At 39.7% G+C, this 16,548-nt stretch overlaps 1 protein-coding gene across 1 annotated transcript; it reads right to left on the bottom strand.

Annotated features, from left to right (window-relative positions):
- Positions 1-10,137: 10,137 nt before the first annotated feature.
- On the bottom strand, positions 10,138-15,821 carry irx2a (iroquois homeobox 2a). The gene is made up of 4 exons (XM_030750174.1): positions 15,314-15,821; positions 13,633-14,038; positions 12,097-12,963; positions 10,138-10,844 (listed from the first exon to the last, which is right to left on the bottom strand). The coding sequence occupies exons 1-4, from the start codon at positions 15,551-15,553 to the stop codon at positions 10,792-10,794; spliced, it is 1,566 nt and encodes a 521-aa protein (XP_030606034.1). The 5' UTR covers positions 15,554-15,821; the 3' UTR covers positions 10,138-10,791.
- Positions 15,822-16,548: the final 727 nt, after the last annotated feature.

Genomic DNA, 16,548 nt, shown 5'->3' with positions numbered 1-16,548 from the left:
AAATGTCCGCCAAGTGTACATATCCACCAGTGTACGTCTCACAGATCAAAAATATGATCTGTGAGATGTACACTGGTGGAGAAGAATTATCATCATCAATCGAAATATAATAAAGATACCTTGTCACGGAGATGAGAAAATACAGGTGTTTTTTTTCTCTTTAGTTTTTTGTGGCTGACAGCTTCTCTTTTAAAAGCAAAAACAGTCAACTGTTCTACTAATCTTTAAGTCATATCTTGGGCAGCACAGCGGCGCAGTGATTATTGCCGTTGCCTTACAGCAAGAAGGTCCTGGGTTCAAATCTACTGACCAACTGGGGCCTTTTGTGTGAAGTTCTCCCTGTGTTTGCTTGGGCTCTTTGGCTTTCTCCCACAGCCCAAAGACATGCATGCATTAGGTTAATTATTGATTTTCATAAATGTTGTTGTAGTCTGTCTTTCTGTGTTAGCTCTGTGACAGACTGGCAACCTGTCCAGCTGGTACCCCATCTTTTGCCCTGTGATAGCTGGGATAGGCTCCAGCACCCCGCGACCCTGAACTGGATAAGAGGAATAAGATGGATGGAAGTTCCATCTTATTTTTTTTTTCTCTTTCATGAAAGTCTTCGAATTCACTCAAGTGGCTGCTCTGTGTCAGTCGAACCTACTGAAACCATCCAGAATCCACCCATGAAAATCAAAAACCCATGCCTGATTTAAATTTGTCCCATTTCACCTTCAAAGTAATCTTGTCATGATTTCAGCTCCCAGAAAGTACAGTTCTGTCCCCACACTTGAAAGCCTTTGCACTGCTTGCTAAACTCCATCTGTAAGAGTATAACTTAATTTTCCAGTTGTGGAAGTCAAAGAAATTCCAGGAAGCCAAATCTGGCTACTAGGGTTGGTGGTGAATGAGGATTATAATGATGTGGCCAAAAAAAACCTCTGTCTCGGCAAGTGATGGCACGCGTCCTGATCATTTCTGCTGAATTTTGTCCCTCAGCACCTCATGATATTACAGTAGAGCGCTGCCTTATTTTTGCTGTTTTGTTTTCATTCAATTATTTAGGCAAAAACCAAGTGATTGCTTAGATTGATTAATTAAAAGATCATAGTTTGAGAAGTGAACAACTAGTTTTGGTCATTTGAATAAATTTAACCTTTTGATAAAGGCAATGACCGTGATGGGTACGATTTAAATGTATGTAAAAAAGTTACAAATTTTTTATTTTAATATGTAAATCACTTTGTATTACCTATTCAAATGAGCTTCCTTGTCTTTAATATTCAGAAACAATGTTTCTGTGCAATAATAAAATATAAGATTGATAATGTAGGCATTATATCACTGAGTACCATACCGTTACTCAGTGAGTAAGAACATAAAAATTCATAAATGAGCACATCTAACGACTCTAAATTCAATCTCGAAGAAATGAGGTGATTTTAGAAGATGGGAATGAAAAGGAACTTCAGTTCTTGGGCCTTCAGGGGTTAAAAATCAGAAATATGAAATCCCAATATGCTTAGTCTTTCAAACTGAAAGCACTTTCGGGCTTAGCTTCTGATATTAAACATGGCTTTAGGACAGTTGAGTGCGGCATCTATCTTTCTCTCTCTCACTCTCTCAATTTCTGTTCATTCAAACAGAAGTAACTGCAAGTGCCAGCAACACATTTTGACATCTGCTGATGGTGGCAGTAATTCATGACAAACATCCACACTGCCTGTCTACATCCACATTTGACACAAATGTGTAGCCATCATCACTGCTTCCACAAAACAGATACAGGCCGGTAAGCCGCAAATCCTATTTTTGACCACAGCCGATAATTCTTGCAAAAACCAGAGAGTCAATATTTTATCACAGGGGTACAGCAAACACATGCAGATGCATTGTTGGTATGTTTTCTTCTTAAATATTGATTCCTAAGCCACTCTGCAGCCATCTGGTCTGTGGAATATATTCCGTATGTGAAACGCATGCATGCACACGCACGCACACACACATATATACAGTCACATTTGCAGATGCATTGTTCTCTCTCACAGCATTTTACACACTCAAACATATGTGCACACAAGCAGTCATTCCCATGATTTCAAGTAATGCTACCTTTACTGACGTGCGGTCAATCCGAACCCTTGTCCTAACTATTGCACCATAAATCAGACTAAAGAATTCCCGACCCTTATAAAACCTAACTTTAACTTAAACACCCCAAAACATATCTTCACCTTAAAATATAAGTTATATTAGCAATACCCAACCACACAATGACACATAAAGGTGAGCACATACAAATGAATGTGAAATGTGCACATGAACACACGAGCGTGCTCTTTTTTTTCTTGCCAGCTCTTACACAAAGACGCACAAGGGGAGACACCATTGCACTTGCCTCTCGCATGTCCTTGTTTAGAGGGAAGCAGACTTCTTTCCAAAAATGAGTAACAAAAACACATGAAAGGACATTCAATTAGTTTGTTCTGGATTCCAAATGTAATTTTACATGACTGTTTAAGCCACAGTCATGTTGCCTGCAACAATGGCCTTGTTCCACTCATTTGCCTCTTTCTTCATGTGTCACCACTGAAGTGCCTTTGGACAGCTTCAAGCTGCAGATGTTGCTAGAGCACCTCCTTCCTGATATACAAGCACTTTATTCGTCAGCGTAATTGTATTAGAATGCACCTCCAATCCTCTGTAACAGAATGATGTAAGCCGCTTCGCTTGCTTGTGGAGGGATCAACAGTCTGTCCTTTAAAAGCCTTGCAAAGCTGTGTGCTTGTGTGTGTTTATGTGTGTGTGTACATATTACAGTATGTGCATCTGCAGTTCTATGTGTGTGCACGCTTTGCATCCTTCCACACATATTTCTTCACCTCAGACACACATACAGTCATACAGTATAAGCAGAACCACCTCTGTGTAGTGTGATTAGGTATAGCTGTCGCTGAATTGTGCTGAGCACAGCCAGGGCACTGCTGAGGATTGGGTTGCCCTGTCTCCACAGACAGAGAAAGAGAGAGAGAGATTGAGGGAGATTGAGACAGAGAGAGAACACACACAGACATGCTCCCTCTTTCTCTCTCACACACGTACAAACACAGTCACACACACCCACACACACACAAAGCCTGTCTGTCTCCACCTTGTCTTTAGCCAGTCGCCAGGAAGCAGCTGTCCTGAATATCTGAGCGCCTTTAATGAACTGACATCTTTTGGGTGTGAGACTTTGGTGATTAAAGGCAATAAGACTAATATTGCTGGGTGGGTTCGGAGTCAAAAGAGGATTGTCCTAGCAGAGAAAGAGATGGAGGAATGTGAGGAGACAGAGAGAGCAATGTGCTTTGCAATGTGCAGTCTCCCATTCCCTCCAAATACAACTCTTGGGGAATAACCTTGATTAGAGCAGAGGGGGTAGAAGCTTTTTTTTTTTTTTTTTTTTGGAGCTTTTTAAAAAGGAGAAGGAGTTAGGAGAGACATTTGTTGTTTGGTCTTAGAAGTGGAGGCCTAGATGGCTTTGATTTGAAGTTTGTATTTCTTTCAGATTGTGATTGAGAGACACTGAAGAACACTGAAGAACTCTGGGTTTAACCTTTCAAAACTAATATCTAAAACATTTCTGATACTCTTGTTAATGCTAAACTAAACACAATAAGGTAATGTAGTAGTGTAAACTTACAGTATATAATGTTTGACTCCCCTTTTCTGGCAGCAATTACACAAACACCCTGTTTGACCCTTATGATGTCGATGGGAATCTGTTGGTTGATGAATTTCTTTTTAAATTTCTTTTTTTTTATGTAGAGCAAAAGAAACTTTTCTTGGAGGCTTCCTAGGTTTTTTTCTCTATAAGCTCCACAACGTTTGTTGTTAAAAATTTATCATAACCTGTGATGAAAGGCTTAAGAATCTTGCCAATCTTTTGTATTTCTGCACCACAGTTTGTTAGTTTTTTTATCCTTTACCTTAACATGATTATTTACCATTTTAAAAATATTACTACCTTATTCACAATCACCTCATTTGAAAAAAAAGTTTGTTATACCAAGGAATTAAAACTGCATCGCATGATTTGTGTCTGATACCAATTGATTGTGGATGTAAGAGTGGTATATAGGAGTGCTGCATTTCTGACTTCCACACAGGAGACTGGACATTTTTTCTTTTTTAATTGTGTGGTATATACCTAGCCATAACTAATATAACATAACTAACATAAATAATTCAGTTTTTCTGGTTTTCTGAAAAAAAAAATTTTCTCTAACCTTGAATATACTATGCCTTCCATGGTTAAATAAGATATCATTTAAATACTGACGCAGGACGCAAAACAATCACTGATATTGAAGTAAACTTTGGTTTTGCGATTCTGACTTTTTTCCAAAATTGACATCATATTGCAGTGGGGCTGTTTTTGAAATTTCACTCTTCTCAACATGTCACTGTAGTAATTTAAAGGGCTGAAAATGGATATTTGATTTGAAAACCCTGCTCGCCCTGATTATCTGTTAGCAAGGTTATATTTTACAGTCAAAGCAACTGAAAAACCTCTTTGGTCTTAAAGATGTTTCCGAACCCATCCAAGAAGCTTTCAGCTTCCTTTGATTCATAACATCTAGATACAATTTGAAGTGATGCAACATCTATAAAGAATTCCTAAAGTGAACACTTTGGTAGCTAATATATAGTGCCTCAAACTGTGCCTCAAGGCATGTTTCCCAGGATATTTGAGCATCTTAGGTCACAGTGCTTCATCAGTAGATTAATGCTTTTGTTTATTTGCACACTGTGCTGTCACTCTGTGGAAGTATTTTAGCTTGGAAGCTAGGGTTAAGCTAAAAGTCATGACTTAAATTATATTCTTAAAGCAAAGCTTCATTTAATTAGCCCATGAGTCTTACAGATATTTAACATGAATCACTTCCCTGATATGTCTAGCAGAACATGGGGGAAAAAAGGTTCAGTGCAGACATGCTGAGGGTATTAAAAAAACAAACAAAAAAAACCCAACAAAAAAAAAAAACAAAACAAGTGGTGCCGCCACAACAAACCCCGCCCCCAGCAGACATTTTAGCTGATTTGAACGTGGTCCTTCACAAAAATATGTCACTCTCCAAACACCGAATCACCAGAATCTGGATCGGATCCAGATGATGTTTGGTTTGCTGCTACTTGTGTACCAAATATGATTCTGAAATTCTAAAATTTTGCCCTGTGTGGGGTCTATGGTACAATTGTCTGTTTTTGACTCCTTTTGATTTGACCTTTATATTTCACCTTAAAAGCCGTTTACCTTGCCTTGCTTCGGCATTATTCTTTTGAGCACAACCTCACATGTGTGACTGTACAGGGTTTTTATTATTTTAACAAGCTATATTAACACATTGAACCTAAAAGTCACACAAAAACAAGTTGCCATATAATTTTTTTGATTGGTTGATGTGGTGCATTTTTCCACCAATAGGAAAAGGGATGTTAAGATTTTGTTTTTGTTGTGGTTGTTGTTGTTGTTTTCTTTGCTAGCAAGCACTTTCTGCTAGCGAATTTCCCGTTTTTACGGTTTCTTCCTGCACCAAAAGCACATCACACATGAGGACAATACACAAGACGCTAAAAATTATTGATCATAACTCTGGTTTTACTTGTTCTGTCAACACAGTTTAAAAATCAGTACATAGTTTGAAGTCCACACTTTCGACACAAGTTGAACCGGAGACTCACCGAGGCTGCGTCCTGCTGCTACATCATCTTAAATCCATGATGTCATTTGGACGTGCTGGTGCATCCGTCAGCTCCAGAGAGCTAAAGATAGAGACTTTTTTGTTTGTTTTTTTTTTTACCTTGACCCAATTATGGCAAAAATGTAATCAGGTGATCTAGGTGTCATTGGCCCTGATTCGTGCAAATTTGAATCACAATAGTTGTTTTGCTGTACTATTGTTAACAATCAAACAGGCAAACATACTGAAAACAACAACAAAAAAAACCCCCACTCCAAACACACAGAAGGAGGAAATCTATGTTTACTTCATCCAGTTGTTGGACTCAGTGGTGTAAAAGCTGACGGGCTGTGGAGGTTTATCACAGTTTGTAGAACAGCCGTCACATGCAATGGATAGACAGAACCCATGGAAACATACCTTTACACATGCACAAACAAACACACGTGTCCAAATTGATTATTAAGTTACATTAAAGATTTTACATAGCATAATGCAAAAGTCCTGCCATATATATACAGCATGTCACTCAAATCACATTTATCCTTATGATTCACAAGGTTAAAGTGGGACAGTAGTGGGACAGTAGTGACACTTACATAACAGTGGCATCTTTTACTCTTCTGAACTCATGCATCATGTCACCAAGCTCTTACTTTTAACAAGGTCCAGCACTGAGTGTACATATGCAGTTGCAAACAAGCATGTTGTGTATGTGCCAATAAGAAAATGAGACGTGTGCGATTTAATGTCTTGTTGTATAATCTTGAAAAATGACAGGAGTAGAGCTTTCAGTGTAATTTCAGTTAAAGTGCAAATGTAAACATAATAATTTTCATCATGTAGTTAGCTAAAAAAGGTATTTTGTCTTCATAGAGGTGTATATACTTGTATACTGTATGTAAGTTATGTAAATATATACTCTATTGTATATTAGAATTGCATTAGTATATACAGTAGTATGAACCTATTTTTGTACTTGTGCTGTACTTGCATGAACAAAACACTATCAAATAAATGCACTTATTTTGTGTGTGTTTTAACAAACTACTTTACACACACACACACATGCACACACACACACACACACACGCCTTTATTGCTTCAATAAATTGCATTGCAAGTATGCTCACCTCACCTTTTATGTTCAGCTTTACAAGAGATTTCACAACCGCCTTCCAGTTTTTGCCTGATTGACAACCTAAAGGTAGAGTCCACTACTGCAAAGTGTTTACTCACCACAGGCATTAAACAAAACTGTCAATTAGGAGTGGAAGTCAAGACTCCTAATGGCCTTGTTTAGACTTTTGTGTGGACATGTAATAGCGTGTCTCAGCCTAAAAGAGAGAGAGAGAGAGAGACAGAGAGAGAGAAAGAGAGAGAGAGTGTGTGTGTGTGTGTGTGTGTGTGTGTGTGTGTGAGTGAGACACGTGAGGAGCACTATGAAATCCTGCACAGCTTACTCCCCTTGATCATCCAGAGTAGTGAACATTTCACCTGACACCTTTACGAGAGGACAGGACCCGGGACTCATTTTTAACGTCCCCCCATTCACTTTGATGTGTTTTATTAAACACAACTGTACCTGATTTGTACGCCTCTCTCTTTGGTCTCTCAGTTTTCTCTGAATATTTGTACTACTTACCTTTGACTCCAAACATCAGCAGTATTTACGGTTCAGTCTTAATGGGTGAGTTTAATGTGGAAGGTTTAGTATCAAAAAGGGTAAACTTAAAGGTGCTTTTCATATTATTTTTCCTCACTTTCATACAAAACCTCAAATGTGCTTTAAAATAATTGGTATTTTTGCTGATATATCTTTATAAAGTTCACACCTTGAAATTTCAGCTGGCTAATTTCTAGTGATTTATATGGTTGGTGAAAACATTTTAAAATTCTCTCAGTGTATCATGCAAGAAGATACACGAAGAAGATGTCTCTATTACAGCCTAGACTAAAGAAAAAAAGCTTAATTATTCTGGCTTTTGCCTGTCCATGATAGAGACAAAGTGGAAGTCTGCACACTGACTCTAAAATAATATGTATTGTGTTAATTTTCTTTTAACATCTGGACATCGATAACAAATCAGTCAATTGCCTGATAGTCTTACTTGACATCATGTCAAATTAGAGCTCCAGTAAAAAAAAAAAAAAAAAAAAAAAAATTGTAAAACATAATAAAGCCTCTTTGGCTACAATGAAACTTTAGCTTCAGCAGGTGTGCATCAGAGATAAATGCTTGAACCATTTTGGAGGAGAAAGTGTTGATAGGAGGATAAAAAGATACACAGAGCTCATGAATTATCTGCATATGCGAGCTACTTATTTGATCAGCGATAAGGCGAATGAGTCCACTTGCTCTCAAGTCTATGCTCGCATGAGCCTTGCGATAACATCAATGTAGTTTTCAATGACGACTAGTCCTTAGTAACGAACACATCCTTGTTGGTAGGCTATTTGATAGGATTATGTCTGTATTTGGTATGCAATGCATGGAATTAAAGAATATCTAGATAAGTTTGAATCACTCCCCCACACTAAAACATAGGCTTAGCCCAGCCTTTGACTTTATATATTCAGTAAATTGTCTGTTTTGCCCTTGAGGATCGATATCTAGGTTGTGTCAAGGGCACCCTAGCTTCTTCTACAAAAAGTTTAAATGGATGTAGGCCAAAGAGGAGGTATTTCAAAAGAGTCGGAAATTCCTCTGCACAATTGTGACTAATTGTGGCATAAATTCACAGTCGTTTCATAAGGGGTTTCACAGCTTGAGCTTTGTCATGTGCAATGGCTGCCTTGTTCCTATTTTCACCTGCCGTTGCTCTCAATCAAACAAAGAGGAGGGGTGGAAGTTTCTTTTTATGTGTTCAAAGGTGACTGGTTGCCAAGCACTTTCTTTTTCTTTTTTTTTTCTTTTTTTTTTTAACTGAAACAATAACACTTTTTATTGCAAACAAATGTTGACATTTGAAGGGAGCAACAGCAGGTGACAGAAAGAAAGAGCGAGTGAGAGGCAGGGCCCTGTGTGCTCTGGAGACTGCCTCTGGTGCTATTTGACAACAGTGCCATGTCCCTGGGGGAGCCCACCTGAGAATAAAGTATGCATTTCAATAAATCAGCTACTAATGAAAGCATTTGGACTGAGGAAGAAACCGGCCAGGGGCTATAACATTCATGTCTTCTGTATGCTGTTGCTGTCTGCTAGTGAGGTAGAGGTAAATGATAAAATATTTCAGTTCACACCACTGATGAATCAAAGAATCTAAACAAAAATCAGTGATGTTTTTAAGTATGATCACCACTACGTGCAACCAAAAGAGACTTTCACACCAATTCTGGCAGTGTGACGTCTATTTAGTGTAAAGCAAAGTATGCATTTATGTCACAAAGACTTACGCTAGCCTAAAAGGTGGTTTAACTGAGTTAAGGTGGGTTTATCCTCCACTGCTCCCTTGGTAGCAGCTAAATATTATGTCCTTGGAATGGGGAGGGGTCGGGGTCCCATGACATTTGGACTACTCTAAAGCACAAATTCAACTGGAAAATGAAGGATTAGCTTTTAGTCTAGCTGGGAGCAATGATGGCGGCCTCTTCTTGGAGGATGGTATTATATATTTGAGTATTTCATATCTTATATCACAACCGAGAATGACAAAATATTGGAATTAACTGGGTCAAATACAAAAAAAAATAAAATAAATAATAATAATAATAATAATAATAATAATAATAATAATAATAATAATAATAATAATAATAATAATAATAATAATAGACTGCCCCTTTTTTCTAAATTGTTCAATTAGCTGTGTCATATAATATCCAGCCATGATGAAAAGCAGTAAAAAGCCTGTCCGATTAGGGCCCATCACACAGCCCATTGGAGCTGGCAGATGCTTAGATAGACTTTTATGGATTGCTCAATGCCGTGCCGTAATGAAGCAGGCAGTGCTGACCCATCCTGAACCAGGCTAAAAAGCTCCAGGGACGGCCCCGCTGGGAGCCCATAATGCCTGATGCGTCCCACGGCCGTATTAATCACACTGAAAAATAAATGTGTGGCAGGGAGAGGGGTGATGGGAAAAAAATGAAATAAAATCAACATCTCGTTTATCCCCATCAAGGTCTTGAATATGTGACTGAGGGAGATTCCCTGACCAGACGCTTTAAAAGAAAATGATTGTCCATTTAGAAAGAATGGATCGTGCAATCAGTGAGAACTCATGATCTTTATGAAAAGTGAGATTCATCAAACGTCTCCCATCTGCAATTGACAAAACAAAAGAATAATAAGCAGAGAGAATAAAAAGAATTTTAAAAAACTCGTCAATGTTAAATACACTTCTATTATGAATAAAAGAATGACTGACAAAGATTTATGTAATAGTTGGGAAAACAGTTTAATATTTTCTCATTTGAATAATGGATATAATACCCCACCAGTATATCTATACCAGCGAGTTTGATTTTATTTACATTCAAAGATATAAATTAGTAAAAGTACTCCTGATAACAAGATTGGGTCGCCTTTCCCCAAATGCGTTTCAAATAAAAACCGTCCATAATATATATATATGTATATATATATATTTACAAAACAAACAGACGATGTCAATTTCCCATTTTTGCAATACAACTTGCATAAATTATAGGCATCGTTTCGCCATCCTTTAAAAAAATAAATATCAAATGTAGGCTATTCCACTTTGAAGTCCTCAAGTTCACTTCAGTTCAATTCGGTCCAAGTTGCGTCCCAAGACACCTCGGTTTCAGGCCAAATTTTGTTTTCCACACGTAAATATATACTGAAATAATATACCGTGGCAAATAAGCAAACTAGAGGAACCTGAGAAATAACATGTAAATCACATATAATGGGAGATCTGTTTCAAACCAACATATGTAATTATCATCCAAATGCCTCAAACAAAACGGCGGAAATAATACAATAACAATCTGACAAACGTGAGCTGTAGAGAAATTCCCAGTCTTGGGCTGAGAAAGCGGTAGCAGCTGTCATTCCGACTAAATGGTGGCACCAGATCCGATTTGGAGTAAAGGTTATGTGGGTTAAAACGTGAGGCTAAAGGGTGGCGTCCTTTCTCGTTTTATAGTCAAAGCAATTGTGACACCTACCTGCAGACCATGGAAATAAAAAAAAAAAGTCCCACACGATCAAATGATCAATTTCGTCCACCACAGAAAACATAAACAAAAATAGCTCTATACAGCAAGTGCTCATTAAAAAAAAAAAAAAGTCTCACCGCCTACACTGCTAATAAAACGTCCTTAAGCTATTCGTCGGCATGTAGGGAAAGCTTTAAATGTGTGCAAGGAAAGTAACCACCACAACTACCTAAGTGACATTTGAAGATGTGAAGTTCTACGATGACTGCACACAGCAAACAAACTAATTTGTTTGCTTTTGGCTGACCCTGTGTAATTATAATTATTCTAGGCTGAAAGATAAGGTCTTAGGCCCGCTGCGCGCGCGCGCACACACACAAGAAACATTAAAAATAGGATTCCTGCTCAAAGCTATGGCAACATTTTCTCTGCTTATTAGATTCACAGGGTGCCCACTGTGTGTGTGTGTGTGTGTGTGTGTGTGTGTGTGTGTGTGTGTGTGTGTGTGTGTGTGTGTGTGTGTGTGTGCGTGCGTGTGTGTGTGCGTGCGCGCCCGCGCACGGATAAGCTCATTTAAGGCCCGTCCTTCATAGTCTTGTTTTAATGTTTATCTGTAGACGCGCTCTTGTAGGTTTTGTTTGCAATTGGCTTGTATATTCTATCCCTACTGCTTTGTAAGGCAAGATTGTTGCAAATAGAAATCCCGTCACCGGATTCTTATGATCCCATGGGATATTCGGAAAGATCAAAATATGCGTGTAGTTAAAAAATGGACAGCAATTATAAATTGATTATTCCAGAAAATTACTGCAGTGAAAACGAATAATAGGCCATAGTGCGCGTTCACTTCCTTGGACTGCGCTGTAAAACGTCCAACTTAATAAGCCATTTAGTCTCATATTCAGTCCTAAAATTGTACTTCTCTTAGCACAAGTCAAACTCTTCCAATGGAGACGCATCATGTTAGCTGTTTCTTGTGAAAGATCACTTGAATGTAGGCTTCGTTTTTTTTTTTTTCTTGAAACACCGGATAAGAGTTCAGATCATGCTTTGGTGTCATTGCAGTGACACATGAAAGTGATAAAGAAAACCAGTTAGTTTGCATTGGAAACAAGTCAGCTCATTTTACTTGCAGCGTGGCGCCATTTCCTTTCAGTGTTTCAGTAAAATACAAATTTAGGACTCAACACTAGATTAAATAAGTTGTCATAAGTTAGTCTATCTTTTTTGTTAACAGTTTACCGCATCATAGTTTACGTACCTTTCTTTGCTTCTAAATTTGCGGTTCTGAAATGCTGTTGCTGCTGCTCAACAACAATCTGGTTTGGATTATTTTTAACGAGGGGAGAGTCTGGCCTGTGTTTGGGGTTTGTGCTGGCCTCCAGAGCCTGGTGAGAAGAACTGAGACCCTCGTTTGCAGCAGCGGCGGCGGCGGCGGCGGCGGCAGCAGCCAGACTCACTCCAGATGAATTAGTATACCGCAGGATTCCTTGACCCTGCAGGGGGCTGAAGTTGCCATAGTTTGTGTAATTGCTATAAAAGGGTGAAGTGTAATAAATAGGTCTTCCAAGGATGGAGGGGGCCGGGTAGAGGGAGGGTGAACTGGCAGCCGGGGAGGCTGTGGAAGGCGTTGGGGAAGTGAGAAGTACACCGCTAGAGGAGGGGCAATTTGGTTGCCCGGACTGCCCCAGCTGCTGTTGCTGATGTTGCTGCTTTTGGTCCGAGGTAGCAATTTCCGCCAGCGACCACAATTTGGGTTTGACCGGAGGCGCTCCCGAAGAAGGCCTGTTGTCAAGGCATGAAGGGGATTTATTGGTGTTAATATTGTTGCTATTGACGAGGCTCCGGGCTAAATCCTCGCGTTGGTTGTGGAGCTGGTGGAGATGATGGAGGTGGTGGTGGTGAAGGTGATGACTGAGAACTGGAGCTTCCACTCCGGTCAGAGGCGACGATGTGACGGGTTTGGGTGAAAGCTGAACCCGCTGATCGCGGTTCGGGTCCTCGCCGTCCTCTTCGCATTTGTCGCCGACTTGTTCAGAGCCAAGCTCACCCACACAACTGACCTTCTCCCCGTCAGACTCTGCCGAGCAGGAGTGGTCTGTCAGGGTGTCTACGTGCAAGCTGATGCCTAAGCCAAGCAGAAAAAAAAAGAAAATTAAAGAGAGAGTTAAAAATGTATAATATACAAAGAAAGAGAGAAAGAAAGAGCTGAGAATGTCTAAAAAGTAAACTGTATAAAACTTATGAAGCATATTCATCGGTAATGCTTTACAACCAGCCAGACTTAAATAGTATTATTACTTATAAAGTAGGCTGCGTTTAATATATATTATATCATAACAATTGTGCTTTCTTTTTCATATAATCATACACGTCAACGTTTTCATCATAATAATATTAACAGTCTGGTTTTATTGAGACCACTTATGGCTACTGCTATGCTCAGTGTCTGCTTGCCAGTGACCTGTCATTAATCATGCTAAAGAAAATAAAATGTTCCTTAAAACAGGTCATTAAGTGCAGCTTGAGTCTCAGAACCTCGTTTTCATTAAAAATTGATATTAATCAGCGTGGCTATCTAAATAGTACATGGATTCAACTGTTACAAAAATAGAAAAAAAATCGAGACGATCTTCTGTTGGAAATTAGGACTACAGTTGAGTTATTTCATCTCTTTGATATTTTGACATAAAACATTAGTGCACCACGTAACTTCTGCAGTAAATAAAAGGGCCATCCACCCCTCCCCATCCAACTCAGAATAGATCATTGGCTTGGTCGCTAGATAATACCCCACCTTCATCCTCCGCCGAAGCCTCGCTGTTGTCCATGTTTTTTTCAGAGCGCTCCACCTCTTTCCTCTCGCCGTCCGCGTCCTCTTCGTCTTCGTCTTCGCTCTTATTCCTGGGTGCCCATGTCATCTTGTTCTCCTTCTTGAGCCTCCTCCGAGCGTTGGCGAACCATGTGGAGACCTGCGTCAGGGTCATCTTGGTGATAATTGCCAGCATGATTTTTTCTCCTTTCGTCGGATACGGGTTCTTCCTGTGCTCCTGCAGCCAGGCCTTCAAGGTGGCCGTGGCGTCCCTGGTGGCATTCTTGCGGTAAGCCGGGTCGTTGAGCTGGAAGGGGTATCCCGGGCTCCCGTAAGGAGGATAACTTAACGCCCCGGCCATGCCTGTCGTGTGCGCGTCATACGGAGAGGACTGGAGAAAAGTTGAAGAAAAAAAAAAATTGTCAAGAGTCGGTCATGTGTTTTATATAACTGAGTTAGACTGACTGCCAAAAAAATAATAATAAATTAATATGGCTTATAAAAAGTTACTAGAAAACAAGCTTCCTGTAGTTTACATAACGTATATAATCATTACATTTTGACTTCTAATAATAAGAGTAAAATTACGCCAGTTATAACTTCTTTTTTTAAGTAGGCCTATAACGCTTCTTTTTGAAAACATGTCGAAACAAGTGAAACATGACGGGAATCTGGAACAAATGTAGTGCCAGATTTTATCTCCAGTTTGTGTTAATTATATAAGGTGATTTAAATATCGGACGTGTAGTGCGTTGTTTCAAATAAACAAGTCATAAATAATAACTACTTGTTTACAAATTATTATTTTTATTATTGTTATGGCTTGACCCTATGTCGAGTTAAATAAAAAAGGACTAATTGTAAACAGGGGTGGTCAACACATCGTGGGTAAAAGCAGGCCACAGAAAGCCATGGAGTAATGGTTAACTAATGGTTAGGATCATTATCGGATTAACTAATAACAGGGCTCCCCTTAATACAGCAGTTAAGATAACAAAAAGGAAATTTTAATTTTCTTTAATCACCTATTAACCAACTCATTTCCTTTTAGTGGCTGCTTTTTGTTTTGTGGTGGCAGCCCCAATGTGTTAACATATCTTCTCTTTGCAGCATTAGAAATCCCATTAGCGAATCACTTGATATGCACCTTTCCTAGAACGCTTGAGGTGCCCTGTATCATTAACATTGCCAGTCATGCTTTTCGTGTTAAAATTTAGTTTATTTAACCAAGAATTATATCACTCCTTCCATTCGGGATTTCAATGGCGGCCGAAGAAGAAAGGGTTATAGTTTGTGTTATAGTCATTTTCTGTGGCGCATAAAGTAACTGCTTAGAAACTAAACGCTTTAATAGAAGTCTTAGATATTCCATTTTACACAATTAACTGTGCAGGAAGTGTTAAGCGTTAGCAAAGCCATTACAATCTGCAGCTCATGATCAAAAATCCCATTTAAGCCAAGGGGGTCAAAGATTTTTATAGCGAGGACCCCTCTTGGAGGCCACCAGATATGAATGTATCGCACTCAATGGAAAAGTTCCGCAACTACTTCGTGAGTAGTGAATCGTGAAAAAATGCAAACGGATTCATTGGCTCTGTACGCCAGCGATTTTAAAACGCCGACTTCTTTGAAGCCTTATGATAAAGAAACACATAAGATGTTTTACCATGTACGATGGGAATCCCGTAGTTGGATCCGTGGAGTATGACAGTGGAGTGGAGAAGCCTGCGCCGGCCGAGGCGGAGAAAGCAGCTGACCCGGGATATGGGCTGAAGGCTGAGCCAGACGACGATCTCGCCAAGTCGTCGTTCCGCGGGGCGGCCAGAGCCGAGGCCCCGTAAGCCGGACATGAATACAGAGCCAGAGAGCCCGGGGGCTGGTAGAGGTAACCCTGAGGATAGGACATTGGTGAGCGCGCAATAGGTCGCCGAATCCAAAAGGGGAGGAAAAAAAACGCACAAGGCGGCGGACAACAGTGGCCAAAATAATAAACAATCAACTCAATAATCAGCCGTGCAGACAGTCATCAGAGAGTGAAAATAAAAAAAGAGGCCTCCCTCCACTGCCCCCTTACTGGGAAAAACCCCCCGAAAGATCTGTTAAAGTGCCCACATAGAGGCAATGTGGCATGCGTCTTGATCCCCTAGCGTCCGATGTTTTTAGTACGCAGCACTATGAAGTGAGGAGTTAGGAGGGAACGAGCCAGTGGAGTTTCAGACACACAGAGCATTGGGGGAAACAGGAGCTGTCACTCCGGCTCATCTGAATATCCCATCCCCGCCCCCTTTCTGCCTGATAGAAATGGAGCCTCGGAACATAACCAAGACTCCACACGGCAAAACGTAGCGTCTGTCCATCTTATGAATAGACGTTTGACTCAGAAAGAGATTATTTAAAACTTTTTTTTCTCCCTCTCAATAACATCAGACAGATCGCTCAACTAAATGCTACAGTGATCTTATTGTTGAAAGTGCAAATTAGTTAGTCCAAGCGCTGCACATATAGCTCACTTTCCGTTTGTTTCAGGAGAAATTTGCCATGATTATAAAATCGACTCGAAACGTCCGTTTCAAATTTCATTATTTCAAAAATGGTTACATCCAATTTAATTGGTTTATTAGACTGGGTATTTTTGCAGCACATGAAATAAGGAGAAAGAGAGGAGAAACAAAAGTTCCTCTGTTTAACTCACAGGCTGATTTATTTATTTTTTTGTTCTGTCGTGTTATTTTGTTTTAATACTAAGTCGTCTGTGGTGCATGGTGTCTGCGTGATCAAATCCGATCCCATAACAACGGCAAGGCAGAGGAGAGAGACCGAACTGGAGCGAGAGTATAAAATGGCCAGTGCTCTCTCCACTTGCAGCTGCTTATTTTGCCAGTCGTTCACAAGCCGACACAT

This window comes from Archocentrus centrarchus, chromosome 16 (genome assembly GCF_007364275.1).
Source record: "Archocentrus centrarchus isolate MPI-CPG fArcCen1 chromosome 16, fArcCen1, whole genome shotgun sequence".
In the NCBI taxonomy this organism is placed as follows: domain Eukaryota; kingdom Metazoa; phylum Chordata; class Actinopteri; order Cichliformes; family Cichlidae; genus Archocentrus; species Archocentrus centrarchus.
The sequence above is the reverse complement of the archived record's forward strand: the minus strand, read 5'-3'. Positions and strand labels throughout refer to the sequence as shown.

Bases quoted from the DNA above. Each gene is read 5' to 3' on its own strand.
- irx2a (XM_030750174.1), bottom strand. From the start codon at position 15,553: ATGTCCTATCCTCAGGGTTACCTCTACCAGCCCCCGGGCTCTCTGGCT. The intron at 12,964-13,632 runs GTGGGGTATTAT...TGCTTGGCTTAG, and splicing joins GGCTTCGGCGGAGGATGAAG to GCATCAGCTTGCACGTAGAC. The intron at 10,845-12,096 runs GTACGTAAACTA...CATGGTCTGCAG, and splicing joins AAATTTAGAAGCAAAGAAAG to GTAGGTGTCACAATTGCTTT.